Genomic DNA, 21,451 nt, shown 5'->3' with positions numbered 1-21,451 from the left:
GACCCTGCCAGGAGAGAGTGGCGGTTGCAACAGGGAGGCTGTCATTCCTTAATTACATTATGGCAGGGATAGGCCACCTTGGCTCTTTTATGACTCGTGGACTTCAACTCCCAGAATTCCTGAGCCAGCCATGCTGAGGGGAAAGGGAGAGGTTTCCAAGCTGAGCCATGCCGGCTCAGGAATTCTGGGAGTTGAAGTCCACGAGTCATAAAAGAGTCAAGGTTGCCTACCCCTGCATTATGGGGATAATGAATTCTGGAGATCACAATACGATGTACAGGTAGTACTCAACTTGCAACAGTTCGTTTAGTGACCATTGCAATAGCACTGAAAATAAGGGACTTCTGACCATTTTTCACCCTTAAGAACTTTGCAGCCTCCTTAGGGTCACGTGATCAAAATTCAGACGCTTGGCAACTGGTTCCTATTTATGACCGTTGCTGTGTCCCGGAGGTATGTGTGTGTCATGTGATCAACTTTTGCGACCTTCTGACAAGCAAAGCCCATGGGGAAGGGAGCCAGATCCACTTCTTAATGACTCCAGGGATTCACTTAGCAACTGTGGCAAGAAAGGTCGTAAAATGGGGGCAAAATTCACTTAACAAATGTTTCACTCAGCAACAGAAAGCTCGGGCTCAATCGTGGTCGTAAGCTGAGGACTACGTGTATTTGCCTGTTTTTCAATGCTAATACGGACAGCCCTCGACTTAGAACTGTTTGAAGTTACAGCGGCATTGGAAGAAGTGACTTACAACCAGTTCACACGTTCGCAACCACTGCAGCCTCCTCAGGGTCACGTGATCAAAATCCAGGTGTTTGCCAACCTGCGTGCGTTTAGGATGGTTGCAGCACCTGGGGTCATGTGACTGCTATTTGTGACCTCTCTGGCCGGCTTCTGACAAGCAAAGCTAATACGGGAAGCTGGATTCAATTAAACACCTGATTCAGTTTTAACCACAGCGATGTGCTTAACAACAATGGCAAAAAAAAAAAGGTCATTAAAAGAGCACAACTCACTGAATAAGTGCCTTACTTATTAGCAACAGAAACTCTGGTCCTAATTGTGATTGTTAAGTTGAGGACGATTTGTATAAATTGCTCTTCCAGTTGGCAAAAATCTGACAAGCCTTCAATATCCCAAGTCTCAGATGCTTGAAACTGCATCCCCAAGACTGGATCTGGTTTCAGAACAGCAATTGTGCAAACTTCTGGCTTTCCCAAGTTTTTGGTTTTTTTCCCCCTTCAATCCTACAACCCTTTGCATAGTTCGCTGAACTTACGGAATCTAAGTTGAGGAAGGTACTCCTCAGCTTACTACAATTGGGACCAGAACCTCTGTCATTAAGCAGTCATTAAGTGAGTCTTGCCCAATTTTATGACTTTTTTTGCTGCCATAGGTTCGCCACCATCAAGATCACGTGAAGTATTAATACCACTTTACAATGCCTTAGTAAGGCCACACTTGGAATACTGCATCCAATTTTGGTCACCACGATGTAAAAAAGATGCTGAGACTCTAGAAAGAGTACAGAGAAGAGCAACAAAGATGATTAGGGGACTGGAGGCTAAAACATATAAGGAACGGTTGCTGGAATTGGGTATGTCTAGTTTAACGAAGAGAAGGACGAGGGGGGACATGATAGCAGTCTTCCAGTATCTCAGGGGCTGCCCCAAAGAAGAGGGAGTCAAGCTATTCTCCAAGGTGCCTGAAGGCAGGACGAGAAGCAACGGGTGGAAACTGATCAAGGAGAGAAGCAACCTAGAACTAAGGAGAAACTTCCTGACAGTTAGAACAATTAATCAGTGGAACAACCTGCCTCCAGAAGTGGTGAATGCTCCAACACTGGAAGTTTTTAAGAAGAGACTGGACAGCCGTTTGTCTGAAATGGTGTAGGGTTCCAGCCTGGGCAGGGGGTTGGACTCGATGACCTCCAAGGTCCCTTCCAACTTTACTATTATTATTATTATTATGGATCATCGCACAGTCAGCCAGATGTTCAGACTGGATTTGGCATTTTGTCTACCTATCGAGTCCTTTCCCAGGACCTGGGATAGGCAGATGTGGATGTTTGATGGTATTACAGATATCGTCGCAGGATGGAAGCAGTTCCTAGTAAGGCCGCCTTTTGCANGTATTTTGTTATCTTCTCCAGTTCTTTCTCATCTATTCTGCTGTCTCCAGGCACTGCCACGTCTATTATTATTATTATTATTATTATTATTATTATTATTATTATTATTATTATTATTATTATTATTATTATTATTATTATTATTATTATTATTATTATTATTATTATTATTATTATTACCACCTTATGCCTCTCAGAACTTCCTTAAAGAAGCTGCATAATCTGAGGAATATAAACGTTGAGTTAACAGCGCACTGGAAATCACTCACGAAGATTCCTGGATTGCTATGCTAGCATAAACGCCTAGCTACTCCACCTCGTCGGGAAATAGAATATTATTAGAATCTGCTCGGTTATAATTTCGCCAGCTAGGGTCTTGCTCTCCTCCCAGCTATTGGAAAATATTCCATTTTATGACTGAGCAATGATGCAAAACCGTGTGATAAATGCTTTCAACCAGCTCAGTAGATCAGCAAGAATAGATGCAGAATTTATAGAAATTTCCCCCCACGGAATCATAAATGCAGTTTTAATAACTACCGGCAGCAAAAGCTGCTCCAAAGATATTAAAACTGGGAAGTTTTTCACTGGTTCAGCACTTCAGGATCCAAGATTAGTCCCTTTGCTGCGTTTGCAAAGAGAGCATTGGGCAAACTAGAGAAGGGTTTGCTCTGTCAACAGTTTCCTCTTTCCCACTTAAAACAAACTGGCTGAAGCTGGCTGAAAGAAAACCAAGAGGTGCACACTACAACACTTACATACCACTGCTTTGTCAGGAAAATAGAATGAAGCTGACTTTTAATGCAGCCCAATCCTTCAACCGAACCCAGGATCACCAGGCCGATGCAACTGTAAAGGGTTTCTATACCTTGACACCACTAGCACAGTGCAAGGCAGTCAAACAGAGTTGTGCAATTTTGCTCTCTTGCTTCAGAGACCCTGTTGCAAACCTATTTTGCCTTCTGAAGGAAGTCAAACTAGGATTCAAGCAGAATCCTTCTGTTACAATCCCATCTCCAAAAGAGCCTGGATACAGCTAGATCTCTCTCTCTCTCTCATTTCTCTCTCTCTCTCTCTCTCTCTCTCTCTCTCTCTCTCTCTCTGGATGGATGGATGGATGGATAGATAGATGATAGATAGATAGATAGATAGATAGATAGATAGATAGATAGATAGATAGATAGATAGATAGATAGATAGATAGATAGATAGATAGATAGAGGCAGCCAGCCACATAAAAACGGACTCTCGGATCCAGCATTTTATACCCTGACAATGTCGGTAGTGTGACCGACGAAAGCTTGGTTTTGTAGATTAAACATTTTTGTTTATGATTTTATCCTGGTGATCACCTTTATTTATTTTACATTTTATGTATGTATGTATGTATGTATGTATATGTATGTATGCATATGTATGTATGTATGTATGTATGTATGTATGTACGTATATATATATATATATATATATATATATATATAGAGAGAGAGAGAGAGAGAGAGAGAGAGAGAGAGAGAGAGAGAGAGAGAAAGAAAGAAAGAAAGAAAGAAAGAAAGAAAGAAAGAAAGAAAGAAAGAAAGAAAGAAAGAAAGAAAGAAAGAAAGAAAGAAAGAAAGAAAGAAAGGGCTCTATCCAGTCTCTCTCTCGATTGGGGCCACTTTTTTTAAACTTTGCCACACAAAGTGTCATGGGTATCGATAAAATCCCAAGTGGGCAAAAAGAAAATCATAAAGTTGGAAGGGATTAATTAGGTTACTGAGTCCAACCTTCTGAAGATAGACAATAAAAAGGAGCCAATTATGTCTCTTGTGTAATTTGTCCCATTATTAAACTGTTCTTATTATGAGGACTTTTTTCTGTAACGTTCAGTTGCTGTGGGGAAAATAGGAGGAGGAAGGGGTATTAAATACGTTCGCCCTCTTGAGTTGCTTATAAAAAAAATATTTTAAAGGAGGGATAATAAATAAAGAAGAACCTTCCTCCTTGTAACTTAAATTTACTATTCCGAGTCTTGCCCTCTGCAATGAGAACAGGCAACCTTTTCTGTGTGGCATTTAATTTAAACTTTAATTTCTAGTTACCCAATCATTCTAATTACTCTTCTCTGAACTGGGTCAGGACAGAATGAAAAGAATGATTACTTCCAATGATTTGGAATTTATGCTCCCATGGAGCTTTTGCCTGATTTGCAGCCCCATCCTATTGCTCGCTCACAGTCGGTTTGCGATCCACTATTATTCCAAAATAATTCTCACAAATACTACAGGTAGTCTTCAGCTGTGAACCATTAATTAAGTGACCACTCAAAGGTACAACGGCACTGAAAAATGCAACGTAGAAACAGTCCTCACATTTGCAACTGACACAGCATCCATATAATCACATGATTAAAACTGGGTCGCTTGGTGTCTGGCATGTATTTACAAACAGATGCGACATCCTGGGGTCCTGTAATCATTATTTACAACCTCAACAACCACCTTGCTGAAAAATGGAGATTCTGGTCTCAATTGTGCTCGTAAGTCGAGGACTACCTATATTTCCATCCCGTAGCAGTGCATTTTTCTTTTCTAAGTTAAGAATCTTGTACTTTTATTTCTTAAATGTATTACTTTCAGTCAATTTCTTTTTTTCAATCAGAAGGCCATCAGGACGGATGTTTCTAACAGGATCGATCAAGAAGCTCATAAACCAGGAATAAAGACCATTCCAATCCTATCTCCACAATCTGATATCCAGTATATCCTGTTTTATTCTAGCTTTCAATACATCTCTGTTGTTTCAGGTATTTACATGCTCCCTGGTATATTCAAAAGTAGACTACCTCTAAATGTGTGGGGACTCGTCCCAACTACTCTGCTAATAGCTATTGATATTCTAACTCACTTTTTATCAAGGTTGGCTGATGGAAGATGTGTGGATTTCAATTCCCAGAATTCCCTAGCCAGCATGGCTGCCTGGGAGTTGAAATCCACACAGCATAAAGCTGTCTATGTTGAGAAACACTGTTCTAATTTCTTCTACAAAAGTACTCTTTAAAAAAAAGCTATCCAAATTAAAGATGGTGCTGTACTTTGTGGTTCACACAAAAAAAAACAAATACTCATCACATAAACGTACTAGAGAAAATAGACAAAATTCAACAAGAAGAGTTTTCTTGTATACAGTGGCACAGTTATCTTGCGTGTTTGTGCTGTAAACATTTTAAAGATTCAAAAAATCACAAAGAAAATCACACGAATCCACACTTTCCCATTTATCCCCCTCCAATATGCATCTGTCAACATATTTCACATTTCGTCTGCCGCCCAGAGTTCACTATAGAGTTGGGCAGTCAAAAAAAATAAGACATAAATAAAGTGCATTAAAAACGGTTTAATTCTGCAGGGTGACACATTTCGGCATGCTTTGGGAGCCAAGAATGGCGTCTGTAATCTTTTAGAGCAGGGGTAGGCAACCTGGGCTCTTTTATGACTCGTGGACTTCAACTCCCAGAATTCCTCAGCCAGCCATGCTGAGGGGAAAGGGAGGTTTCCAAGCTGAGCCATGCTGGCTCAGGAATTCTGGGAGTTGAAGTTCACGAGTCATAAAAGAGCCCAGGTTGCCTACCCCTGTTTTAGAGAAAAGGCAACATTTGAAAGATAATTAACACAATGGAGGCAGATATTAGTATGGGAAGAACAGGTCAACGTGAGGTGGCCTCAGATTTTTTTTTTAACAAGAAGGAATTCCCCCAAAGGGGTCCCAGTCAGTTGGAACACATCCCATCCCAACTGGACGGGAGTTGAAACTGTTCAAAAAGCCGGATTGGAAAATAAAATAAAATAAAAATTAAAGAAGAGGAGAGGAGAGAGAAAATATACGAGAAGCGAGGAATCCAAAGGCCTTAGAAGAAGCATACAGTCCCTTACTTGAGGGGAGCTGCCAGGAGAGAAAGCTTGATTGGAGACAGGAGAAGTGGGAGACTGGTTGGCCGGGGAGCCAGCATTGCTGCGGTACTGCTGGAGTGAGCCCTACAGAAGGACACAGTGTTAGAGGCGGTGGGGGAACAGGAGGAGAGGCAGAGAAAATACAGGTTTCTTTCAGGTACAGGAGGGGGAGGGTGGGGAGGGCGGGGAGGAAAAATGAGAAAAGAACAGAAGGCAAGGATAGTCCTGGACGAATTCAGCAGCACACAGTACTGTCCAACAATGCTCGGGAGAAGTCGCGAACCTACGGACGGCTTCTCCCAAGGGTATTTTTTCCAAAAGGCAACCGGACTATTTTTCCTTGAGGAAGACGACGACATTATCCTTCTCATCCAAGAAGCATCTACAATGCAGGCAACCGGGTCTACAGCACGTCTGCGGCGTAGTCCTTTCGGCAATGCCGAGAAGATGCCAGACCCATTTGCACTCTGATACGGGCGGAGAAAAAAAGCCCCCAAGAGGTCTCAGAGAGAGTGCTTAACAACCAGATGACTGCAAAGAAAGATGAGCCGTCCAACAACACCCTCCCCGCCCTTCCTCTCGGAACTAATCCTTCTATCACAGGTGATGGCGAACCTTTTAGAGACCGAGTGCCCAAACTGCAACCCAAAACCCACTTATTTATCGCCGGGTGCCGGGTGGGCGTGGCCCACTGGGTGGGCGTGGCTGTGGTCATGGCAGACTGGGTCGGTGTGGCCAAGGTGGGCGTGGTCATCTCGATGTTGCTCGTGGGGAGGGACACCTGTGGGGGCTGGGCAGGGTTGGTGGAGATCCAGGGGGTCTCTGGCAGGTGGGGCGGTGGGCAGGAGGCTTGTCCTGCGGGGTAAGGCAAGGCAGGGCGGGGGTGCCATTGTCGCAGGGCAAGGCGAGGCAGGAGCGGCTGCTGCCTAACACTAGTCGGCCCCCGCACACAGAGGCCAGCGAGCGCCTGGGGGCCGACAGTATCCGTCAGCAGCCACAGCCTGCCGGCCCCTCGACTGGCGCACTCTGGGGCTCCGCAACCCACTGCCATCAGCTCAGAGAAGCCACCTCTGAGCTGGACGGCCAGCCGACAGCTGAGGAGGCAATGCAGTGGGTCATGCCCGGGAAAAGGAGAGCATGCGAGACTAGGAGGGATGGGATGGGGGGGGAGGGAAACCAGCTGTGCTGGGATGCATCCGGCCACGTGGGACCTCGGCGAGTTAGCGGGCGGCTGGTTGAAGAGGGACGGTTGCCATCTCAGGGGCATGGCGCGCGTGCCGACAGAGATGGCTCTGAGTGCCGCCTCTGGCATGCTTGCCATAGGCTCGCCACCACTGTTCTATCACCTCCACTGTCCTTCCAGAACCGATGAAGCTTCTTGGATGAGAGAAGCAAAATGTCTTCTGGAAAAACAGCCCAGTTGCCTTTTGAAAAAGCACCTTTGAGACAACCCGGATGACTTGAGAATCTCCACAGACTAAAAAGGGCTTCTGTTATAACCCAGGATGATTCCGGTTGCTTGTTTTGCAGCTTTTCTTCCACGAGAAACAGGGGAAGACTGAGTAACCACAATACTCTGAAATCCCAGCTTGGAGGGGGGGGGGAAACAACTCCTTCTACTTCAGCTCTTGTGTTTCTTTCGTATCTGTGCAGCAAATAAGGCGGAACGCATTGACCTGCACAATTTCTTTTGTTTTTCAGAGGAGCCTGTGGAAATGATTACGGGACTCACCTGCATTCTCATGCCTGTGTTTGAATTTGCAAAAGATTATTAGGTGAACAGTCTCCTCCTCCAAAGGATGGGATCAAAACGCTTCAATGCTGCATAGGCGTATTAAAATTTTATCTGAAGGATGGCTGGTTTTAGCTTGGTTGACAGATTCAGCTTTGACAGAAGGAAGCAAGCCTTGCTCCAAAGATTATTGCTCGGGAAACTTGTGCGGACTAGTAGGGAATTGTGAAGGATTCATAAAGCCAGCCTCTCCCCATCCCGTGTGTGAGATGCAGAACAGGCACAGCAGTTCAAAATGGCAAAGTATTTAGAACGGCCAGTGTCGCAGGAATACAGTCTTTCTAAAAAAATAAAATAAAAAAAAAGCCACCAGACATACCTAATGCTAGAATATGGAAGGCAGAGAAACAGGGAGGCAGCATTCTGTCACACACAGAGCCCTGAAGTCACTGGTACCTTGGCTAGTGGTTGTGTCTAAATATCATTGACATCCATTGTTTACTGCAGGGGCAATTTATTCTGGGTGAAAGCCACACTTTTAAGTCAGGGGTGTCCAGCTGTGGCAACTTTTAAGACTCGTGGACATCAGCTCCCAGAATTCCCCAGCCAGCTATGATTTTTTGATCTTAAATGATTTTGCAGGTTTAGGACACAATCAAGCTGAACAGATGTGATTTAATGTGAGGCATGTTTTTTTTTCCTGGGAAAAAACAATTCCACCCATAAGACACGGCTCCAGGGCTCATTTCAAGCCGTTAAATGTGGTTCATAGCTAAACGCTACGAAGCTACAATTAACCTAAAATGGAAATTTCCAAACTCCTTGGAAACGGAAGGGGGGGGGGGAAAGTCTGCATAAAACGGGGAAGAGGGAAGCAATCATCCATCCCAGTTTAAAAAAAAAAATGGTTACCTAGGTGTGCCAAATTAAAAAAAAGCTTCTTTGGGGTTGGAAACAAAGAGCAAATACATTAAGCAACTTTGTGTGTGCTCGGCTCGAAGTTAATAGTCACTGAAGCTTCTAGCTAGCTAGATCAACGTATCTCAAACACGGACACTTGAAGATGCTTGGACTTCAACACCCAGAAATCCGCAGCCAGCACGCCGGTTCGGGAATTCTGGAAGCTTGAAGTCCATTCATCCTCAAGTGGCTAAGATTGAGAAACATTGGATTCAGATGATTCGATCCCAAGAGGAAACTTCCATTATGGCTGGGCACTGATCTCACCTGGCTCTAAGGTTTTCTGAACCCAGGCTGGGAGACTGCCTGCTAGCAAGAGGAGAGGTATGGAAAGGATTAATGGGTGGGGGACTCAGAGATTGAGCTTTTTAGGGGAACTGCCATGACCAGCCACAGGTTAGGGCAGGGGTAGGCAACCTCGGCTCTTTTATGACTCATGGACTTCAACTCCCAGAATTCCTGAGTCAGCTGTGCTGACTCAGGAATTCTGGGAGTTGAAGTCCATGAGTCATAAAAGAGCCAAGGTTGCCTACCCCTGGGTTAGGGGACGGAAACATTTTCAGGCACCTGGCATCAAAAACTAATGATAAAACAGGACCGTGATCTCGTAAGACTGTGGCTGTTTATTAACTAGACCTCCACGAAGCCCAGCTGTGGATGAGATTGCAGGTGAGGTGGCATTTTTCAGGATACGTTGTCTATTTTACTCAGGGAAGCATTAAAAAAAAAAAAGGAAAAATGTCAAATCACTCCACAGTTGTTAGACTGGGTTGAAGGAGTAGACCTTCCCTCACTCACAGCTGGCAGCACCCGGTTGACCTCCTCGGTCAGGAGACCCAGGTTTCAGATCATAATTATCTTCATTACATGCAGTCAAGCTGCTGTCAACTCTTAGCAACCATCCACATAGATTTTCTCCAGGATGACCTATCTCTGACCTGATCCTTCGGCATTTCCAACAGTGCTCTCGCCGCCATTGTAACTGAGTCTATACAATGGACGACTGGGGGGGGGGGGGGGGAAAAACCCATTCTGGACAAACCATTTCTATGTTGTTGCCAAGAACAACTTAATATGGACATATCTGCGAAGTCATCAAGTTCAACTTGCGGGAGCTGTTGATTTCCCCTCTAGGTAGAAATTACATCTCAAACCTGTTCAAAAATTCAGGCTTTTGAGAACCGCATTTATCTCTGATTTCTAATCCAGTCCCTTCACAGAAGTCTCTATGACATTTGGAGGACTACGTTTTCCAGAGGCTACGGGGGGGGGAGGGGGGGAGAATGGCAACAAACCACCATATTTCTGCGCGGTTTCGAACCGCAACCTCAACGTATCCAAACCAGACACTTTTCGGGAGGCGGACGGCTCTGGCCAAGCCTCTTCTTGTTTCCTGCGCTATTGGTCTGAGATGTCTAGGAAGCTGGAGGTCTCAACTCTTTCCCATCAAGCTTACCGAATTGATGTCTATCCCCATGGAAGTCTGGGTTTGGCTGCCCGGAGGAGACTGTGGGATTGTGGAAGGGATAGAGACAGAGAGTGGGGGGAGCTGAACGCCTCGCTGCAAGCCGGAGGTCTGCATCAGAGAAGCATTGGGTGGTAAAGCACTGACCACTTGGGTCTGTGACTGCTGCTGCTGCTGCTGCTGCTGCGCGCTTGTCTGGGTGAAGAACGGGTAGGGAGGGAGCTGTTGTTCCATGGAGAGCGCGTCCAACGCCACAGCCTTAAGGAGAAAAGGACAGAAGGACATCATTGCAGTGGAATCAGATTTCTTGGCGTGAAGGCTTCAGAAGGAAACACTCGACTCTTATTACGCTAATCTTTTGGGGAGGCGGGAATGTTCCTATTCTAACAATCTGGCCCTAGGGACATATTATATGGAATGAGTGTGTACACAACATTCTTCAATGGTTTATTTAGCCATAGTTTAATAGAGGGGTCCTTGGGGCTGTCTGAGCTTAGCTCCTTTCTTGCAGACATTTCATTATCCAACTAGGTAATCAGTGCAGTGCTGGTATTACCCAGTTCAGTGGTGGCGGACCTATGGCACGTGTGCCAGAGATGGCAGGCAGAGCCCTCTCTGTGGGCACGCGTGCCATCACCCCAGCCCCGTCTCCCCCTCCTCACCAGCAGCCCCCCCAGAGGAGAGTCGCCCCCGGTGTGGCCCGCACGGAGCAGCGCAGCCAAGGACATGGCAGCCGGGCAGCAGGGAGAACACTCTGCTCTCGTGCACCATCGCGTGCAGATGATGCTGTGGGGTGCGGGCAGACAGCGTGGCCACCATGGTGCTGTAGGGCTGCCTGGGTGAACTGCTGCGGGGGCCGTAGAGGCGGTAGGTGGCCCTGCAGGCGGGCGGGGTGGAGACCGGGGCGGGCGGGGCAGTTTTTGGGCACTCAGTGTCTAAAAGGTTCGCCATTACTGACCTAGTTGGCTAATGAAATGACTGCAAGAAAACAACCAAGCTCCAAGCACACCAAGGACCCCATAGTAATAGTTCAACCTTGAGTTACAAATATTCTCTTCTATCAATAGTTTACTAATTATGCATTAACCTCAATTTCCTGGGCTAACACAACCTGAGTTGCAAACCATGATTTACAGGCCAAGTCTGGGATTTACAGGGCATGCTAAGCTCTAAATATGACTTACAAATTTATTATTATATTTGTTTGCCGCCCATCTTGCCTCAGTGACTATAGCTGAGTTCAGTTGATATGTTAAGCCAAATAAATCTTGCTGGGGCTTAGCCTGAATTGAGAACTGGGCCAGGGCAAACTCTATCTAAATCAATGCGCTGGGCACATTAATTTGTCTAACTGCCTGGAAATAGATTTGATTTTTTTTCGCAGAAGGTACAATTTAAAATGGGTCATTAATAACCAGATGCTGGCATTTTGGAAGGCAACGTTCACGTTAGTTAATGAAAACCAAAATCTGCAGGGTAACAGGTTGCCCATCGTGGTTTGGCGTTCCATCCTGGATCTGGCTAAATAACTTCAAACATGGACCAACATGGAATTATCACTAATTTATCCTTCCCATAAACCACTAAATCTACAATTCAAGGGGAAATTATGACTGAAAGAACATTATTGCCAGAGTTGCTATACTGGTAAAGCAGACATGTCAAACACAAGGCCTGGGGGGCCGGATGCGGCCCGCAAAGTGGTTTCATGTGGCCCGCGAAGCCATCCTGGAAACAGTGAGGGAACGGCCCCCGCTGCCTTGGCCCTGGCCCAGGCCAGCCGGGAGCCAATGTACAATTTTGTGGTGGCCATCTTGGCACTTGCCCGGGTGGACCATGCTTTGGCACTTACCCCGGTCCCACCCCCTTCTGCCAGAGACCCTCAGATCTGTCCCACTCCTGCCCAGGCCCCCACAGGCACCCTTGACGCGAATGTAGGACTGGCCACGCCCACCCAGTGGGCCACACCGACTCCATCCACGCCCACCCAGTAGGCTGCACCCACTCTGCCTCCCCACCTGCCTCCCCCAGGGCAACTGCAATGCTGATGTGGTCCTCAGTGAAATTGAGTTTGACACCCCTGTGGTGATCCAGTTTGGATCATTCATCATTGACTGGGTCTATGATGTTATTATACCACGGCTTTCAAGACCCCCTGGGAGAATTCCCTCTCGTACCTGAGTAATCGGCGAAAGAGGCGAAAGCGTGGGAGACACTTGCTGGGATTGACTTCTCCTTGAGTCGGTGTTCAGTGAGAGGGGACTGACAGTTGGTTGCCGGTGCTGCTGGGAAGAGGCTGACGTGGTTGTCATTCCTGCCACCAACAGAGAAAATTAGCAGGAGCAATGAGATTTTTCCAGATAGATTTCCAAAACTACAGGTAATTCTCGACTTACAACGCTTCGTTTAGTGACCGTTTGAAGTTACAATGGCACTGAAAAAAGTGACTTGTGACCGTTTTTCATACTTACGACCATTGCAGCATCCCCAGGGTTCTGTGATCAAAATTTAGACGCTCGGCAATTGACTCGTACTGATGACGGTTGCAGCGTCCCGGGGTCACGTGATCACCTTTTGGGACCTTCTGACCAGCCAAGTCAGTGGGGAAGCCAGATTCACTTAACCACCATGTTACTGACTTAACAACTGCAGCGATTCTCTTAACAACAGCGGCAAGAAAGGTTACAAATAGAGCAAAATTCATTTAGCAACTGTCTTGCTTAGCGACAAATATTTTGAACTCAATTGTGGTCGTAAGCCGGGAACGACCTGCAATGGTATTATAAAAGTCTTTTTCGGGGAATTGTGCTAATGGGTTGAAATGGGAAATCTTATAAGCAACTTCGGGCATTCATTTTGCCTCCCCGCCCCCCCCAGAAAAAAAAATGGCCTGATTTTTTTTTATAATGCTGTTTTTTTAAAGAGGTCAAACCATGAGTACTACCTCTGTTCTTATGTGGCTGAATCAGAATATCATTAATATTTCTATCACATCTTTTCTCCAGAGCTCGCAAAACAGGCTGAAAAACATCTTTCAAAAATATCATTGGGATCAAATCAAATTGAATGTTTCAAAGGAAGGAGGACCTGAGTTTTGTTCCTTCTCCCATCTCAGAGTCATTTGATTAGTGAAATGGGCAGCATATATATTTAATACATCAATAAAATCTCTCCGTTAAATCACTCTTTCCCAAACATTAAAATATCAATGATTATCAGGCAGCATGCTGAATAAGAAATCACAGTTGAACAAATCTGGAGGATTTCAGGCTGGGAATGGATGTAGTATATAGCAGGGGTTCCCAACCCCATGTCCATGGACCAGTACTGGGCTACGGCATGCCAGCAACCGGTCCACACAAACAAGCAAAGCCCCATCCATGGTATGCAGGCAGCACACAAAACCACGCCCACTCTGGTCCACGGAAAAACCTCTCTCCACGTAACCGGTCCCTGGTGCCCAAAAGGTTGGGGACCTCTGGTATATAGCATCAGGTATGTTCGTGCCTTAGGTTATTTATAAAAATAAAAAAAATCTAAAGTGAATTTCCCCCAACGCTATACAGGTAGTCCTCAACTTACGATCATAATTGGGATCAGAATTTCCGTTAAGTGAGTTGTGCCTGATTTTACAACCTTTTTGTCACCGTTGTTAAACGAATCACCGCAGTTACATGAATCACATGACCGTTGAGCGAATCTGGCTCCCCCCCCCTTTGACTTTGCTTGTCAAACACCTGCTGGGAAAAGTTGCAAATGGTGACCGCACGATCCCAGGATTCTGCCGTTGTCGTAAATACACGCCGGTTGCCATGTGCCTAAATTTTGGTCACACGATTGTGAGGCTGCTGCGATGGCTGTAAGTAGGAGGACCAGTCGTAAGCCACTTTTTTTCACTACAGCCGTCGTTACACGAATGGTTGTTAAATCGAGGATTTATCTCTACCAGCCTCCAAAGAAAACAGTCCCGGATGAAAATAAACATCCCGGACAAGACTGCGAGAAGATGCCGTCCCAGAATGCATCTGACTGTGCCTGCAAACGCCTTACCCTGATTGGCTGTGCTGATCCCCATGTGCGTCAGATTGGCAGTGAGGTTCCCGGTGCTGTTGGAACTGCTCAAGGACGGAAAAGTGGACTCTTCTGGGTCTAGCGGGGTTGGGAGAGGAGAAGGGAAGTGGATATTTGTCAGGTCCGGCAGTGATCCCCCTGTGTTGTGAGCCGCAGGGATAAGCGCAGTAGTGTTCTCTTGGTCAGCCGATGGAAATATGCTGCATTTATGACAAGAGACAGAGGGGAAAAAATGTTTGTTAAATGTGGGTCAAGATCTTCTGATTTATTGGAATTCACAGAAGTAAACAGGGTGTCTGAACCCAGTTATTGGGTGGGGTGGGCTTTCTTTACTCTGTCTTCCTGCGGGGTCTGCCATACTCCTGGCGGGAGGGAGAAGCGATGGGTGCTACAATATACAATATATCTTCTCCATTTCGCTATAGCTGCTACAATGTACCCTCTCCGCTTTCCTCTATCTGCCTGCTCTTTGATCTTAATAATAATAATAATAATAATAATAATAATAATAATAATAATAATAATAGTAGTAGTAGTAGTAGTAGTAGTAGTAGTAGTAAAGTTGGAAGGGACCTTGGAGGTCATCTAGTCCAACCCCATGCTCAGGCAAGAAACCCTATACCATTTCAGACAAATGGCTGTCCAGTCTCTTCTTAAAAACCTCCAGTGTTGGAGCATTCACCGCTTCTGGAGGCAGGTTGTTCCACCGATTAATTGTTCTAACTGTCAGGGAATTTCTCCTTAGTTCTAGGTTGCTTCTCTCCTTGGTTAGTTTCCATCCGTTGCTTCTTCTCCTGCCTTCAGGCGCTTTCCCTTACTGCCAGCCTGGGGTGAGAATGGAATGTGTCTCTGGCCATCTGCCTTATCTCTAGCTGCACGAAGACCTAACAGCCTAACAATCTTGGGAATGGCGTTTTATCAACCCTGGGTTCACACCTGGAGATTGGCCCATTTGAACTGACCAGATGGTCTATTGGGGTGGGGTTTGCCAGTTGCTCCTTTAACCTATTGATTCACACGGGAAACCCTCAGATCCTGCCTTTTGTGCCTGCTGTCAACTTCTCCTAATAAAAGTTCCTTTTGGAATGAAGCTGTTCCGGGGGTTCTGCTTCCTTGGGAAGAGGGATTGAGGCAGGTCCTTACACAGGGTGATGATTCCTGCCTGGAATCTGGATCATGACAATTTTATCTACTGCACCCTCCTTTCTTGCAAAAAGTAAGGATTTTCTTCAAAACAGCACTTACAAACAGCCACCATCTTAACAGAAGTTAGCTATCTAGCACAGTGGGAGTCTAAAAATAGATAGGTATTTAAAAATAATTTTCTAGAAACTGTTAAATCATTTTTAAAGATTTCTCAAAAAAAACCTAATCAAGCTAAGTGCCTATTACAGAAATTGGAGGGTTTCTACGAATAAGATCTGCCCTGAATACATCTTAAAACTCAGATCATATTTACCCCATAAAAAGTCTCTTGGGGCTTTTTTTTTTTTTTTTTAGCCAAAGCTCACATCTAGTAAAATGTTCTGGGTTTCTATTCAGCTGAACTTCTGGGCCACAATCATTTGTTTCTGGTTTGAAATAAAGCAACATTCCTATTTTGTGCACACCTCTAATGTCTCTATTACAATAAGAATGTTTGACTTGAATCACGGAGAACTGTATTAAGTGTGAATTGTTTGATGCAATTACAAAACTATATTTAACAGGGACCATGACTTGCCGTTAACATCAAAAACCATGGTTTGTTAATTCAGGTATTTCAGAAAATGTGCTAAGCCAAATATCAAAGAGGGATGATCAAATATCAAAGAGGGATGATCAAGAGTATCCTTGATACTCCTTATTGAACAGCAACTATTAAAATTATTGCAAGCCATTACATGGGGCTTTTCAGTTATTCCATCTACTAAAAACACATACACACAAAAGAACGTAAGATTTGTTTTCACAAAATGATGATACTAGCTTCATATTTGCCCAGAAACCAAATATGCCCTTCCCTTTAAACATACTTGATTCCTGGAACTTCACAAGATTTAGGCCTTGAGGATCCTGTCTGAAAGAGAACAGAGCACAGTAGGTCAGCATAAGACAGCTGTAAAAAAAAAAACAAATAAAAAGGTCATTATATCAAAGAAGAGATGTCAAGCTTGCTACCTGAAGCTCTGTCCCACCTGGATCAACCCAGACACCTGTACTACACCTGTTTATTTACTGAGGGAAAAAATGTTTCCGTGGAAGAATGGGAGATTCTCCTAGTCCAGGGGTTCCCAACTGGAGGTGCAAGACGATATTCCAGGGGGTGCAAAAACTTGGGTTTTCAAAATTATAGTGCCGTGGTGGCGAACCTATGGCATGCGTGCCATAGGTGGCATGCAGAGCCCTCTCCGTGGGCATGCTCGCCTTCGCCCCAGTCCTAGGCTTTCAGTTGGGTTTTATAAAACCCTTTCAGTTTAGGCCTCCGCTGCCGTGTGCAAAAAAAAAAAAGGTTCGATCAATCAATCAAAGTTGGAATTGATTGATTGAACTTTTTAGTCCCACCCAGTCTGCCGTTACCACCGCAGCCACGCCCACCCAGTGGGCCACGCCCACCCAATGGGCCACACCCACCCGGCACCCGACGATACATGAGTGGATTTTGGGTTGCAGTTTGGGTACTCGGTCTCTAAAAGGTTCGCCATCACTGTTATAGTGTATGTGCATAATTTGTTGCCGTTATTTCGAACTTTTGTAAGGGGTGTAAGAATATATCAGAAGCGTTCTAGGGGCGCGGGGTGTGGAAAAGGTTGAGAGCCGCTGTCCTAGTCCATCCTCTCCAACTAACAGCCAACTCTTTCATACTGTCAGGCGCAAGGAACAGTTCCATCAGCTGATCAGAGAAGTTTCTTTATTGCTGCTCGCCTATTTACAAGAATCTCACCAGACTGACTTCACTATTTTGAGAACAACCAGATGAGCGCTCCAAGGATTTAGAAAGGTGGAGAGTGGGGTAAGCTCTCTGTCACTTCCTCCCCTGCAGGAATTCCAAGCTAACTACTCTCTTAACTCCACCCCCCACTTCAGCTGTCAATTCCACCACACATGCCTCCACGTGAATAGAGAGAAAGCTGTGGATGGCAAAAATAATATTTCGGGGGAGCTGGGTTGTGAAAGAGGGGGATTTCTATGTTGTCCCCCTCTCCTTTAAAAAAAAACAAAAAATGACAGAAAGCCAAATAGTTGGAATATGCTGTAATTAGTAACACGAAATTCAATTTCTGATTGCTTGAAAATTAAAATAAAAAAGTGTTCACAGAGTATATTTCAGCCCTGGTTTATACACCAAACATACTATTCACTTTAGGAGTCTGAAACAGCCCCTTTCACTTCTATATATCTGCTGTACTCTTAGAAGAAAGCTCCACCATCTCTGACAGTTGCAATGGTATTAGTAGTTCACACACCAGAACCTCCACTTTGAACAGAATTAGTGCCAGTACCTTCTTAGTATCCCATCCTTGTTTTGAAAGATTCTTCTCGGTCTCTGATGCATCTTCCTCCATGCCTGGAACCGTCAGTAATAAGACTACAGTGTGAGAAAGAATATATCAGCCAAGCGTGCTCTGAAAATCTGCTTTCCTGGGAAAGAGGAGAAGGGAGTAGAGAGGATCCTTCATGGGGATGTCCCGTCTCCTTTGTTCTCAATGAGCTCTCTAACTTTAGAGTTCTTGTGCGTGCTAAAAGTGGAGGCAGTCTGTGTCCCCCACCTCACCTCCTCAGTTTCCGATCCCCAGATATTGAAGGGAGGGGACAAAAGGGATTCCCCCCATGATTTGAACAAAAAAAAAAAAAGACGCTTCAACATAGTTGAGGCCTCTGCTTTTATTAGGAAACAGTTTCCTTACATTCAAGCAAATGTTAAGTAGAAATCCTTTTAGAAGGACAGTGAGGGCAAAACTGGGAGAAGGCTGGTGTACGTGTCTACAGCCCCTCCACTCTTTAAAGCTCATTGTGAACCGAGTGGACAGCTGCGCGGGGCTACAGTGGGAAGGAAAGAAGATGAAGACTTGAAGATCAATTCACTCTTATCAGGAAAGTAAAAGCAGCCATTGCTCAGGTAGAGTTACATTCAGCAGAAAGCATTTTTCAAAGCTTCTTAAGGGAAGATCATAGCTCAGTGACAAAACTGTGGGCTTCTTCAATTTATATATGTCCTTGGTAACTGCAAAAATGCGAATCCCAGCCTATCTGTTCAATAACACAATCCTCGATCTCCGGGAGAGGTATAAATCAGCTGTTTATTGTTAAAAGGATTTTAAAAACAATAAAAGCAACTATTTACAATATTACAAAAACAACTTAGCTTTCGCTGGTCCACTGCCAGCGTCCTCAGAGGGAAGCTTAGGGGGTGGGGAGTTCTGTAAACCTTGCTAGCCTAACTGCTTACTCATTGCTCGTGTGATAGGGCCATCCCTCCTGGCTGACCGTAATTGCCTTAATTGTCCCACTCAATTACGGTGTGTGTGTGTGTGTGTGTGTGTGTGTGTGTGTGTGTGTATAATATATATTATCTGTTGGGTGAGGCACCCGGTTTACCAAATATAAATCAATCTGTTCTGCCCAGGTTCGAATCCTGGGCAGAACAGATTAGATAGATAGATGATAGATAGATAGATAGATAGATAGATAGATAGATAGATAGATAGATAGATAGATAGATAGATGATAGATAGATAGATAGATAGATAGATAGATAGATAGATAGATAGATAGATAGATAGATAGATAGATAGATAGATAGATAGATAATCAAGAAGTCCAGGAGAGCTGCTACCTGATAGCAAGAAACAAGTAATAGGCCAAACTTGGTGTGAAGTTCAGATATGATGGACACTAGGTTACCTACATCATTATCTGAACCTTGAGAAGAGCTGAAAGTTCAGAGATGTACTATTGAATGCTGATCCTCTCAGCATATCCCTGAAAAGCAGAGGAGTCTAGGAAGCTGCTTTGGGCTTGATCACATTACTAGGCCATCTAACACAGTAATGTGAATTTCTCTATTCATTGTATTTATTTGATTTATTTGGAGATGCAAGAATTTGGGGGGGGGGGGGGGAGAGAGGAACCCAATTATTATTTGCCACGATTCATTACAATGCATTATCTATGTCAGGGGTCTTCAAACGTGGCCCTTTTTATGACTTGTGGACTTCAACTCCCAGAATTTCTCAGCCAGGCACGCGTGCCTGGCTGAGGAATTCTGGGAGTTGAAGTCCACAAGTCATAAAAGGGCCACGTTTGAAGACCCCCTGATGTATGTTTTGTATAAACATAACCATTGACATACTTTTCAGTGTTTTCGGCGAGTCCATTTCTATTCTGATTCTTCCTCTTCGGGATCAAATACACATACAGCCAAAATAACTTCAGCTTTTGGACAGCATTTTTCTAAGGTGAAATTTCACAATCTTTGCTACATCTCTCCAATTCCTCCACACATACACACACCCCCCCAGCCTCTAGCGAAGTTTACAGGCAATCTTACAGCTTTCTTTATTTTTTTTCACAACTCCTGGATTGAGCTTGCTTATTTTTTTTAAAAAGTCACCTCTTTTTTGCTGCATATCCTGTGACCCAGCTGAGAAAGGCTCTGTCTGAGTGGGGGTCATTGTGCTCTGGTGCAGGGCAGAATCAGAATTGGTCCTAGTGACAAAGGGGAAGAAACCATTAAGATGCTAGCCAAATAGAAAAAAAGCATTCGCAATGTACACATTTTTTTCCACGGGAGGCAAAAATTAAGCTCCCCAGCTGCTAGGTATTCCTCATATTCTATAATATAATCTGCTGGATAGTTTATAGCCACAGTTTTTTATGAACTAATAACCAAGCATGATGCAAATGACAATAATGGCAAACTATAAGAGTACCTAAAAGGGCTATTGTCTTTACCTTCATGAGCACAGTAAGCCATTCAAACTGACTGCAGAGGTCTGTTCCAAACTCATAGCAGCTGAAGTAAAGTGGGTGATAAAAAGAACACTTTTTATCACCCACTAACTAATATCTGCTAACTTTTCTATCGTGAAAGTCCCTATTTTGTGCATATGTGTGAACAAGTGGGACATGACCTCTGAAGTAAATTTAGACAAGGATAGAGAAAGCTCGAACAGCATTCTTCAAAATGAAAAAGGTCTTCTGCAGTCACGACATAAGCCTAAGATTGAAAATCAGGCTTGTCAGATGCTATATTTTTTCTATCCTGCTCTATGGAGTAGAGAGTTGGTCTCTGACAGAAGGCCTGAAATGTGGATTTACAGGCAGCTGTTACGTATAAGCTGGGTTGACAAGATCAGAAATGAGGGGGTGATAAGCCGCCTGGGAAAGCCAAGGGAAATCATCAAAACAATTAAAAAATGAAAGAATATTTCGGACATGTGATGCGACACCTAGGAAAATACGGGATACTCCATTTAATCCTCCAGGGAAAGACTGAAGACAAACGAGGTCCAGTCAGAAGAAGAATATCATGGCTTCAAAATCTAAGGGACTGGTTTGGACAAAACTCAGCAGCACTTTTTCATGCGGCTGATAAAAACAGGATCGCCATTTGTCCTAAATGGTGTAGGGTTTCCTGCCTGAGCAGGGGGTTGGACTCGATGACCTCCAAGGTCTCTTCCAACATCATCATCATCATCATCATCATCATCATCATCATCATCATCATCATCATCATCATCATTATTATTATTATTATTATTATTATTATTATTATTATTATTATTATGGATCATCGCACAGTCAGCCAGATGTTCAGACTGGATTTGGCATTTTGTTGTTGTTGTTGTTGTTGTTATTATTATTATTATCGCCAACATCCGATAACGGATATGGAACAACAAGAAGTGTGAACCACACTAAGTGAATTTATGAGATCATGTTTTTTTTATATAAGGTAGCTTTCTCCCTCTTCATTGCAACCTTGCTCCTTAGAATAACTGACTCTTTGGTTTAATGCTTCAGTGGTGGTTCCTGCCACTTTTATTTATTGTATTGACAACCAATTCAATCTCTGACAATCAGAGCAAAAATAATTAGACTTTAAAATTGACATACTCACAGCACGTTCTATTTATGGTTGCCCACTAAGTGCTTGCTGGAAACTTCAGTTAATTTTCAA

General features: G+C 44.3%; 1 protein-coding gene across 1 annotated transcript in view; it reads right to left on the bottom strand.

The window, feature by feature from the left end:
* CRTC1 (CREB regulated transcription coactivator 1) overlaps nt 1-21,451 on the bottom strand; it is a 102,136-nt gene that overhangs the window by 10,675 nt on the left and 70,010 nt on the right. Inside the window, exons 5-11 of the mRNA XM_015810704.1 lie at nt 19,883-19,977; nt 17,772-17,857; nt 16,305-16,348; nt 14,269-14,489; nt 12,396-12,532; nt 10,210-10,476; nt 6,044-6,145 (exon numbers count right to left, since the gene is read on the bottom strand). Coding sequence (XP_015666190.1) covers nt 6,044-6,145; nt 10,210-10,476; nt 12,396-12,532; nt 14,269-14,489; nt 16,305-16,348; nt 17,772-17,857; nt 19,883-19,977 — 952 coding nt within the window. The remainder of the gene's footprint in view (nt 1-6,043; nt 6,146-10,209; nt 10,477-12,395; nt 12,533-14,268; nt 14,490-16,304; nt 16,349-17,771; nt 17,858-19,882; nt 19,978-21,451) is intronic.

Source organism: Protobothrops mucrosquamatus, unplaced genomic scaffold (assembly GCF_001527695.2).
Source record: "Protobothrops mucrosquamatus isolate PMUCROS unplaced genomic scaffold, P.Mucros_1.0 scaffold14, whole genome shotgun sequence".
NCBI lineage: Eukaryota > Metazoa > Chordata > Lepidosauria > Squamata > Viperidae > Protobothrops > Protobothrops mucrosquamatus.
The sequence above is the reverse complement of the archived record's forward strand: the minus strand, read 5'-3'. Positions and strand labels throughout refer to the sequence as shown.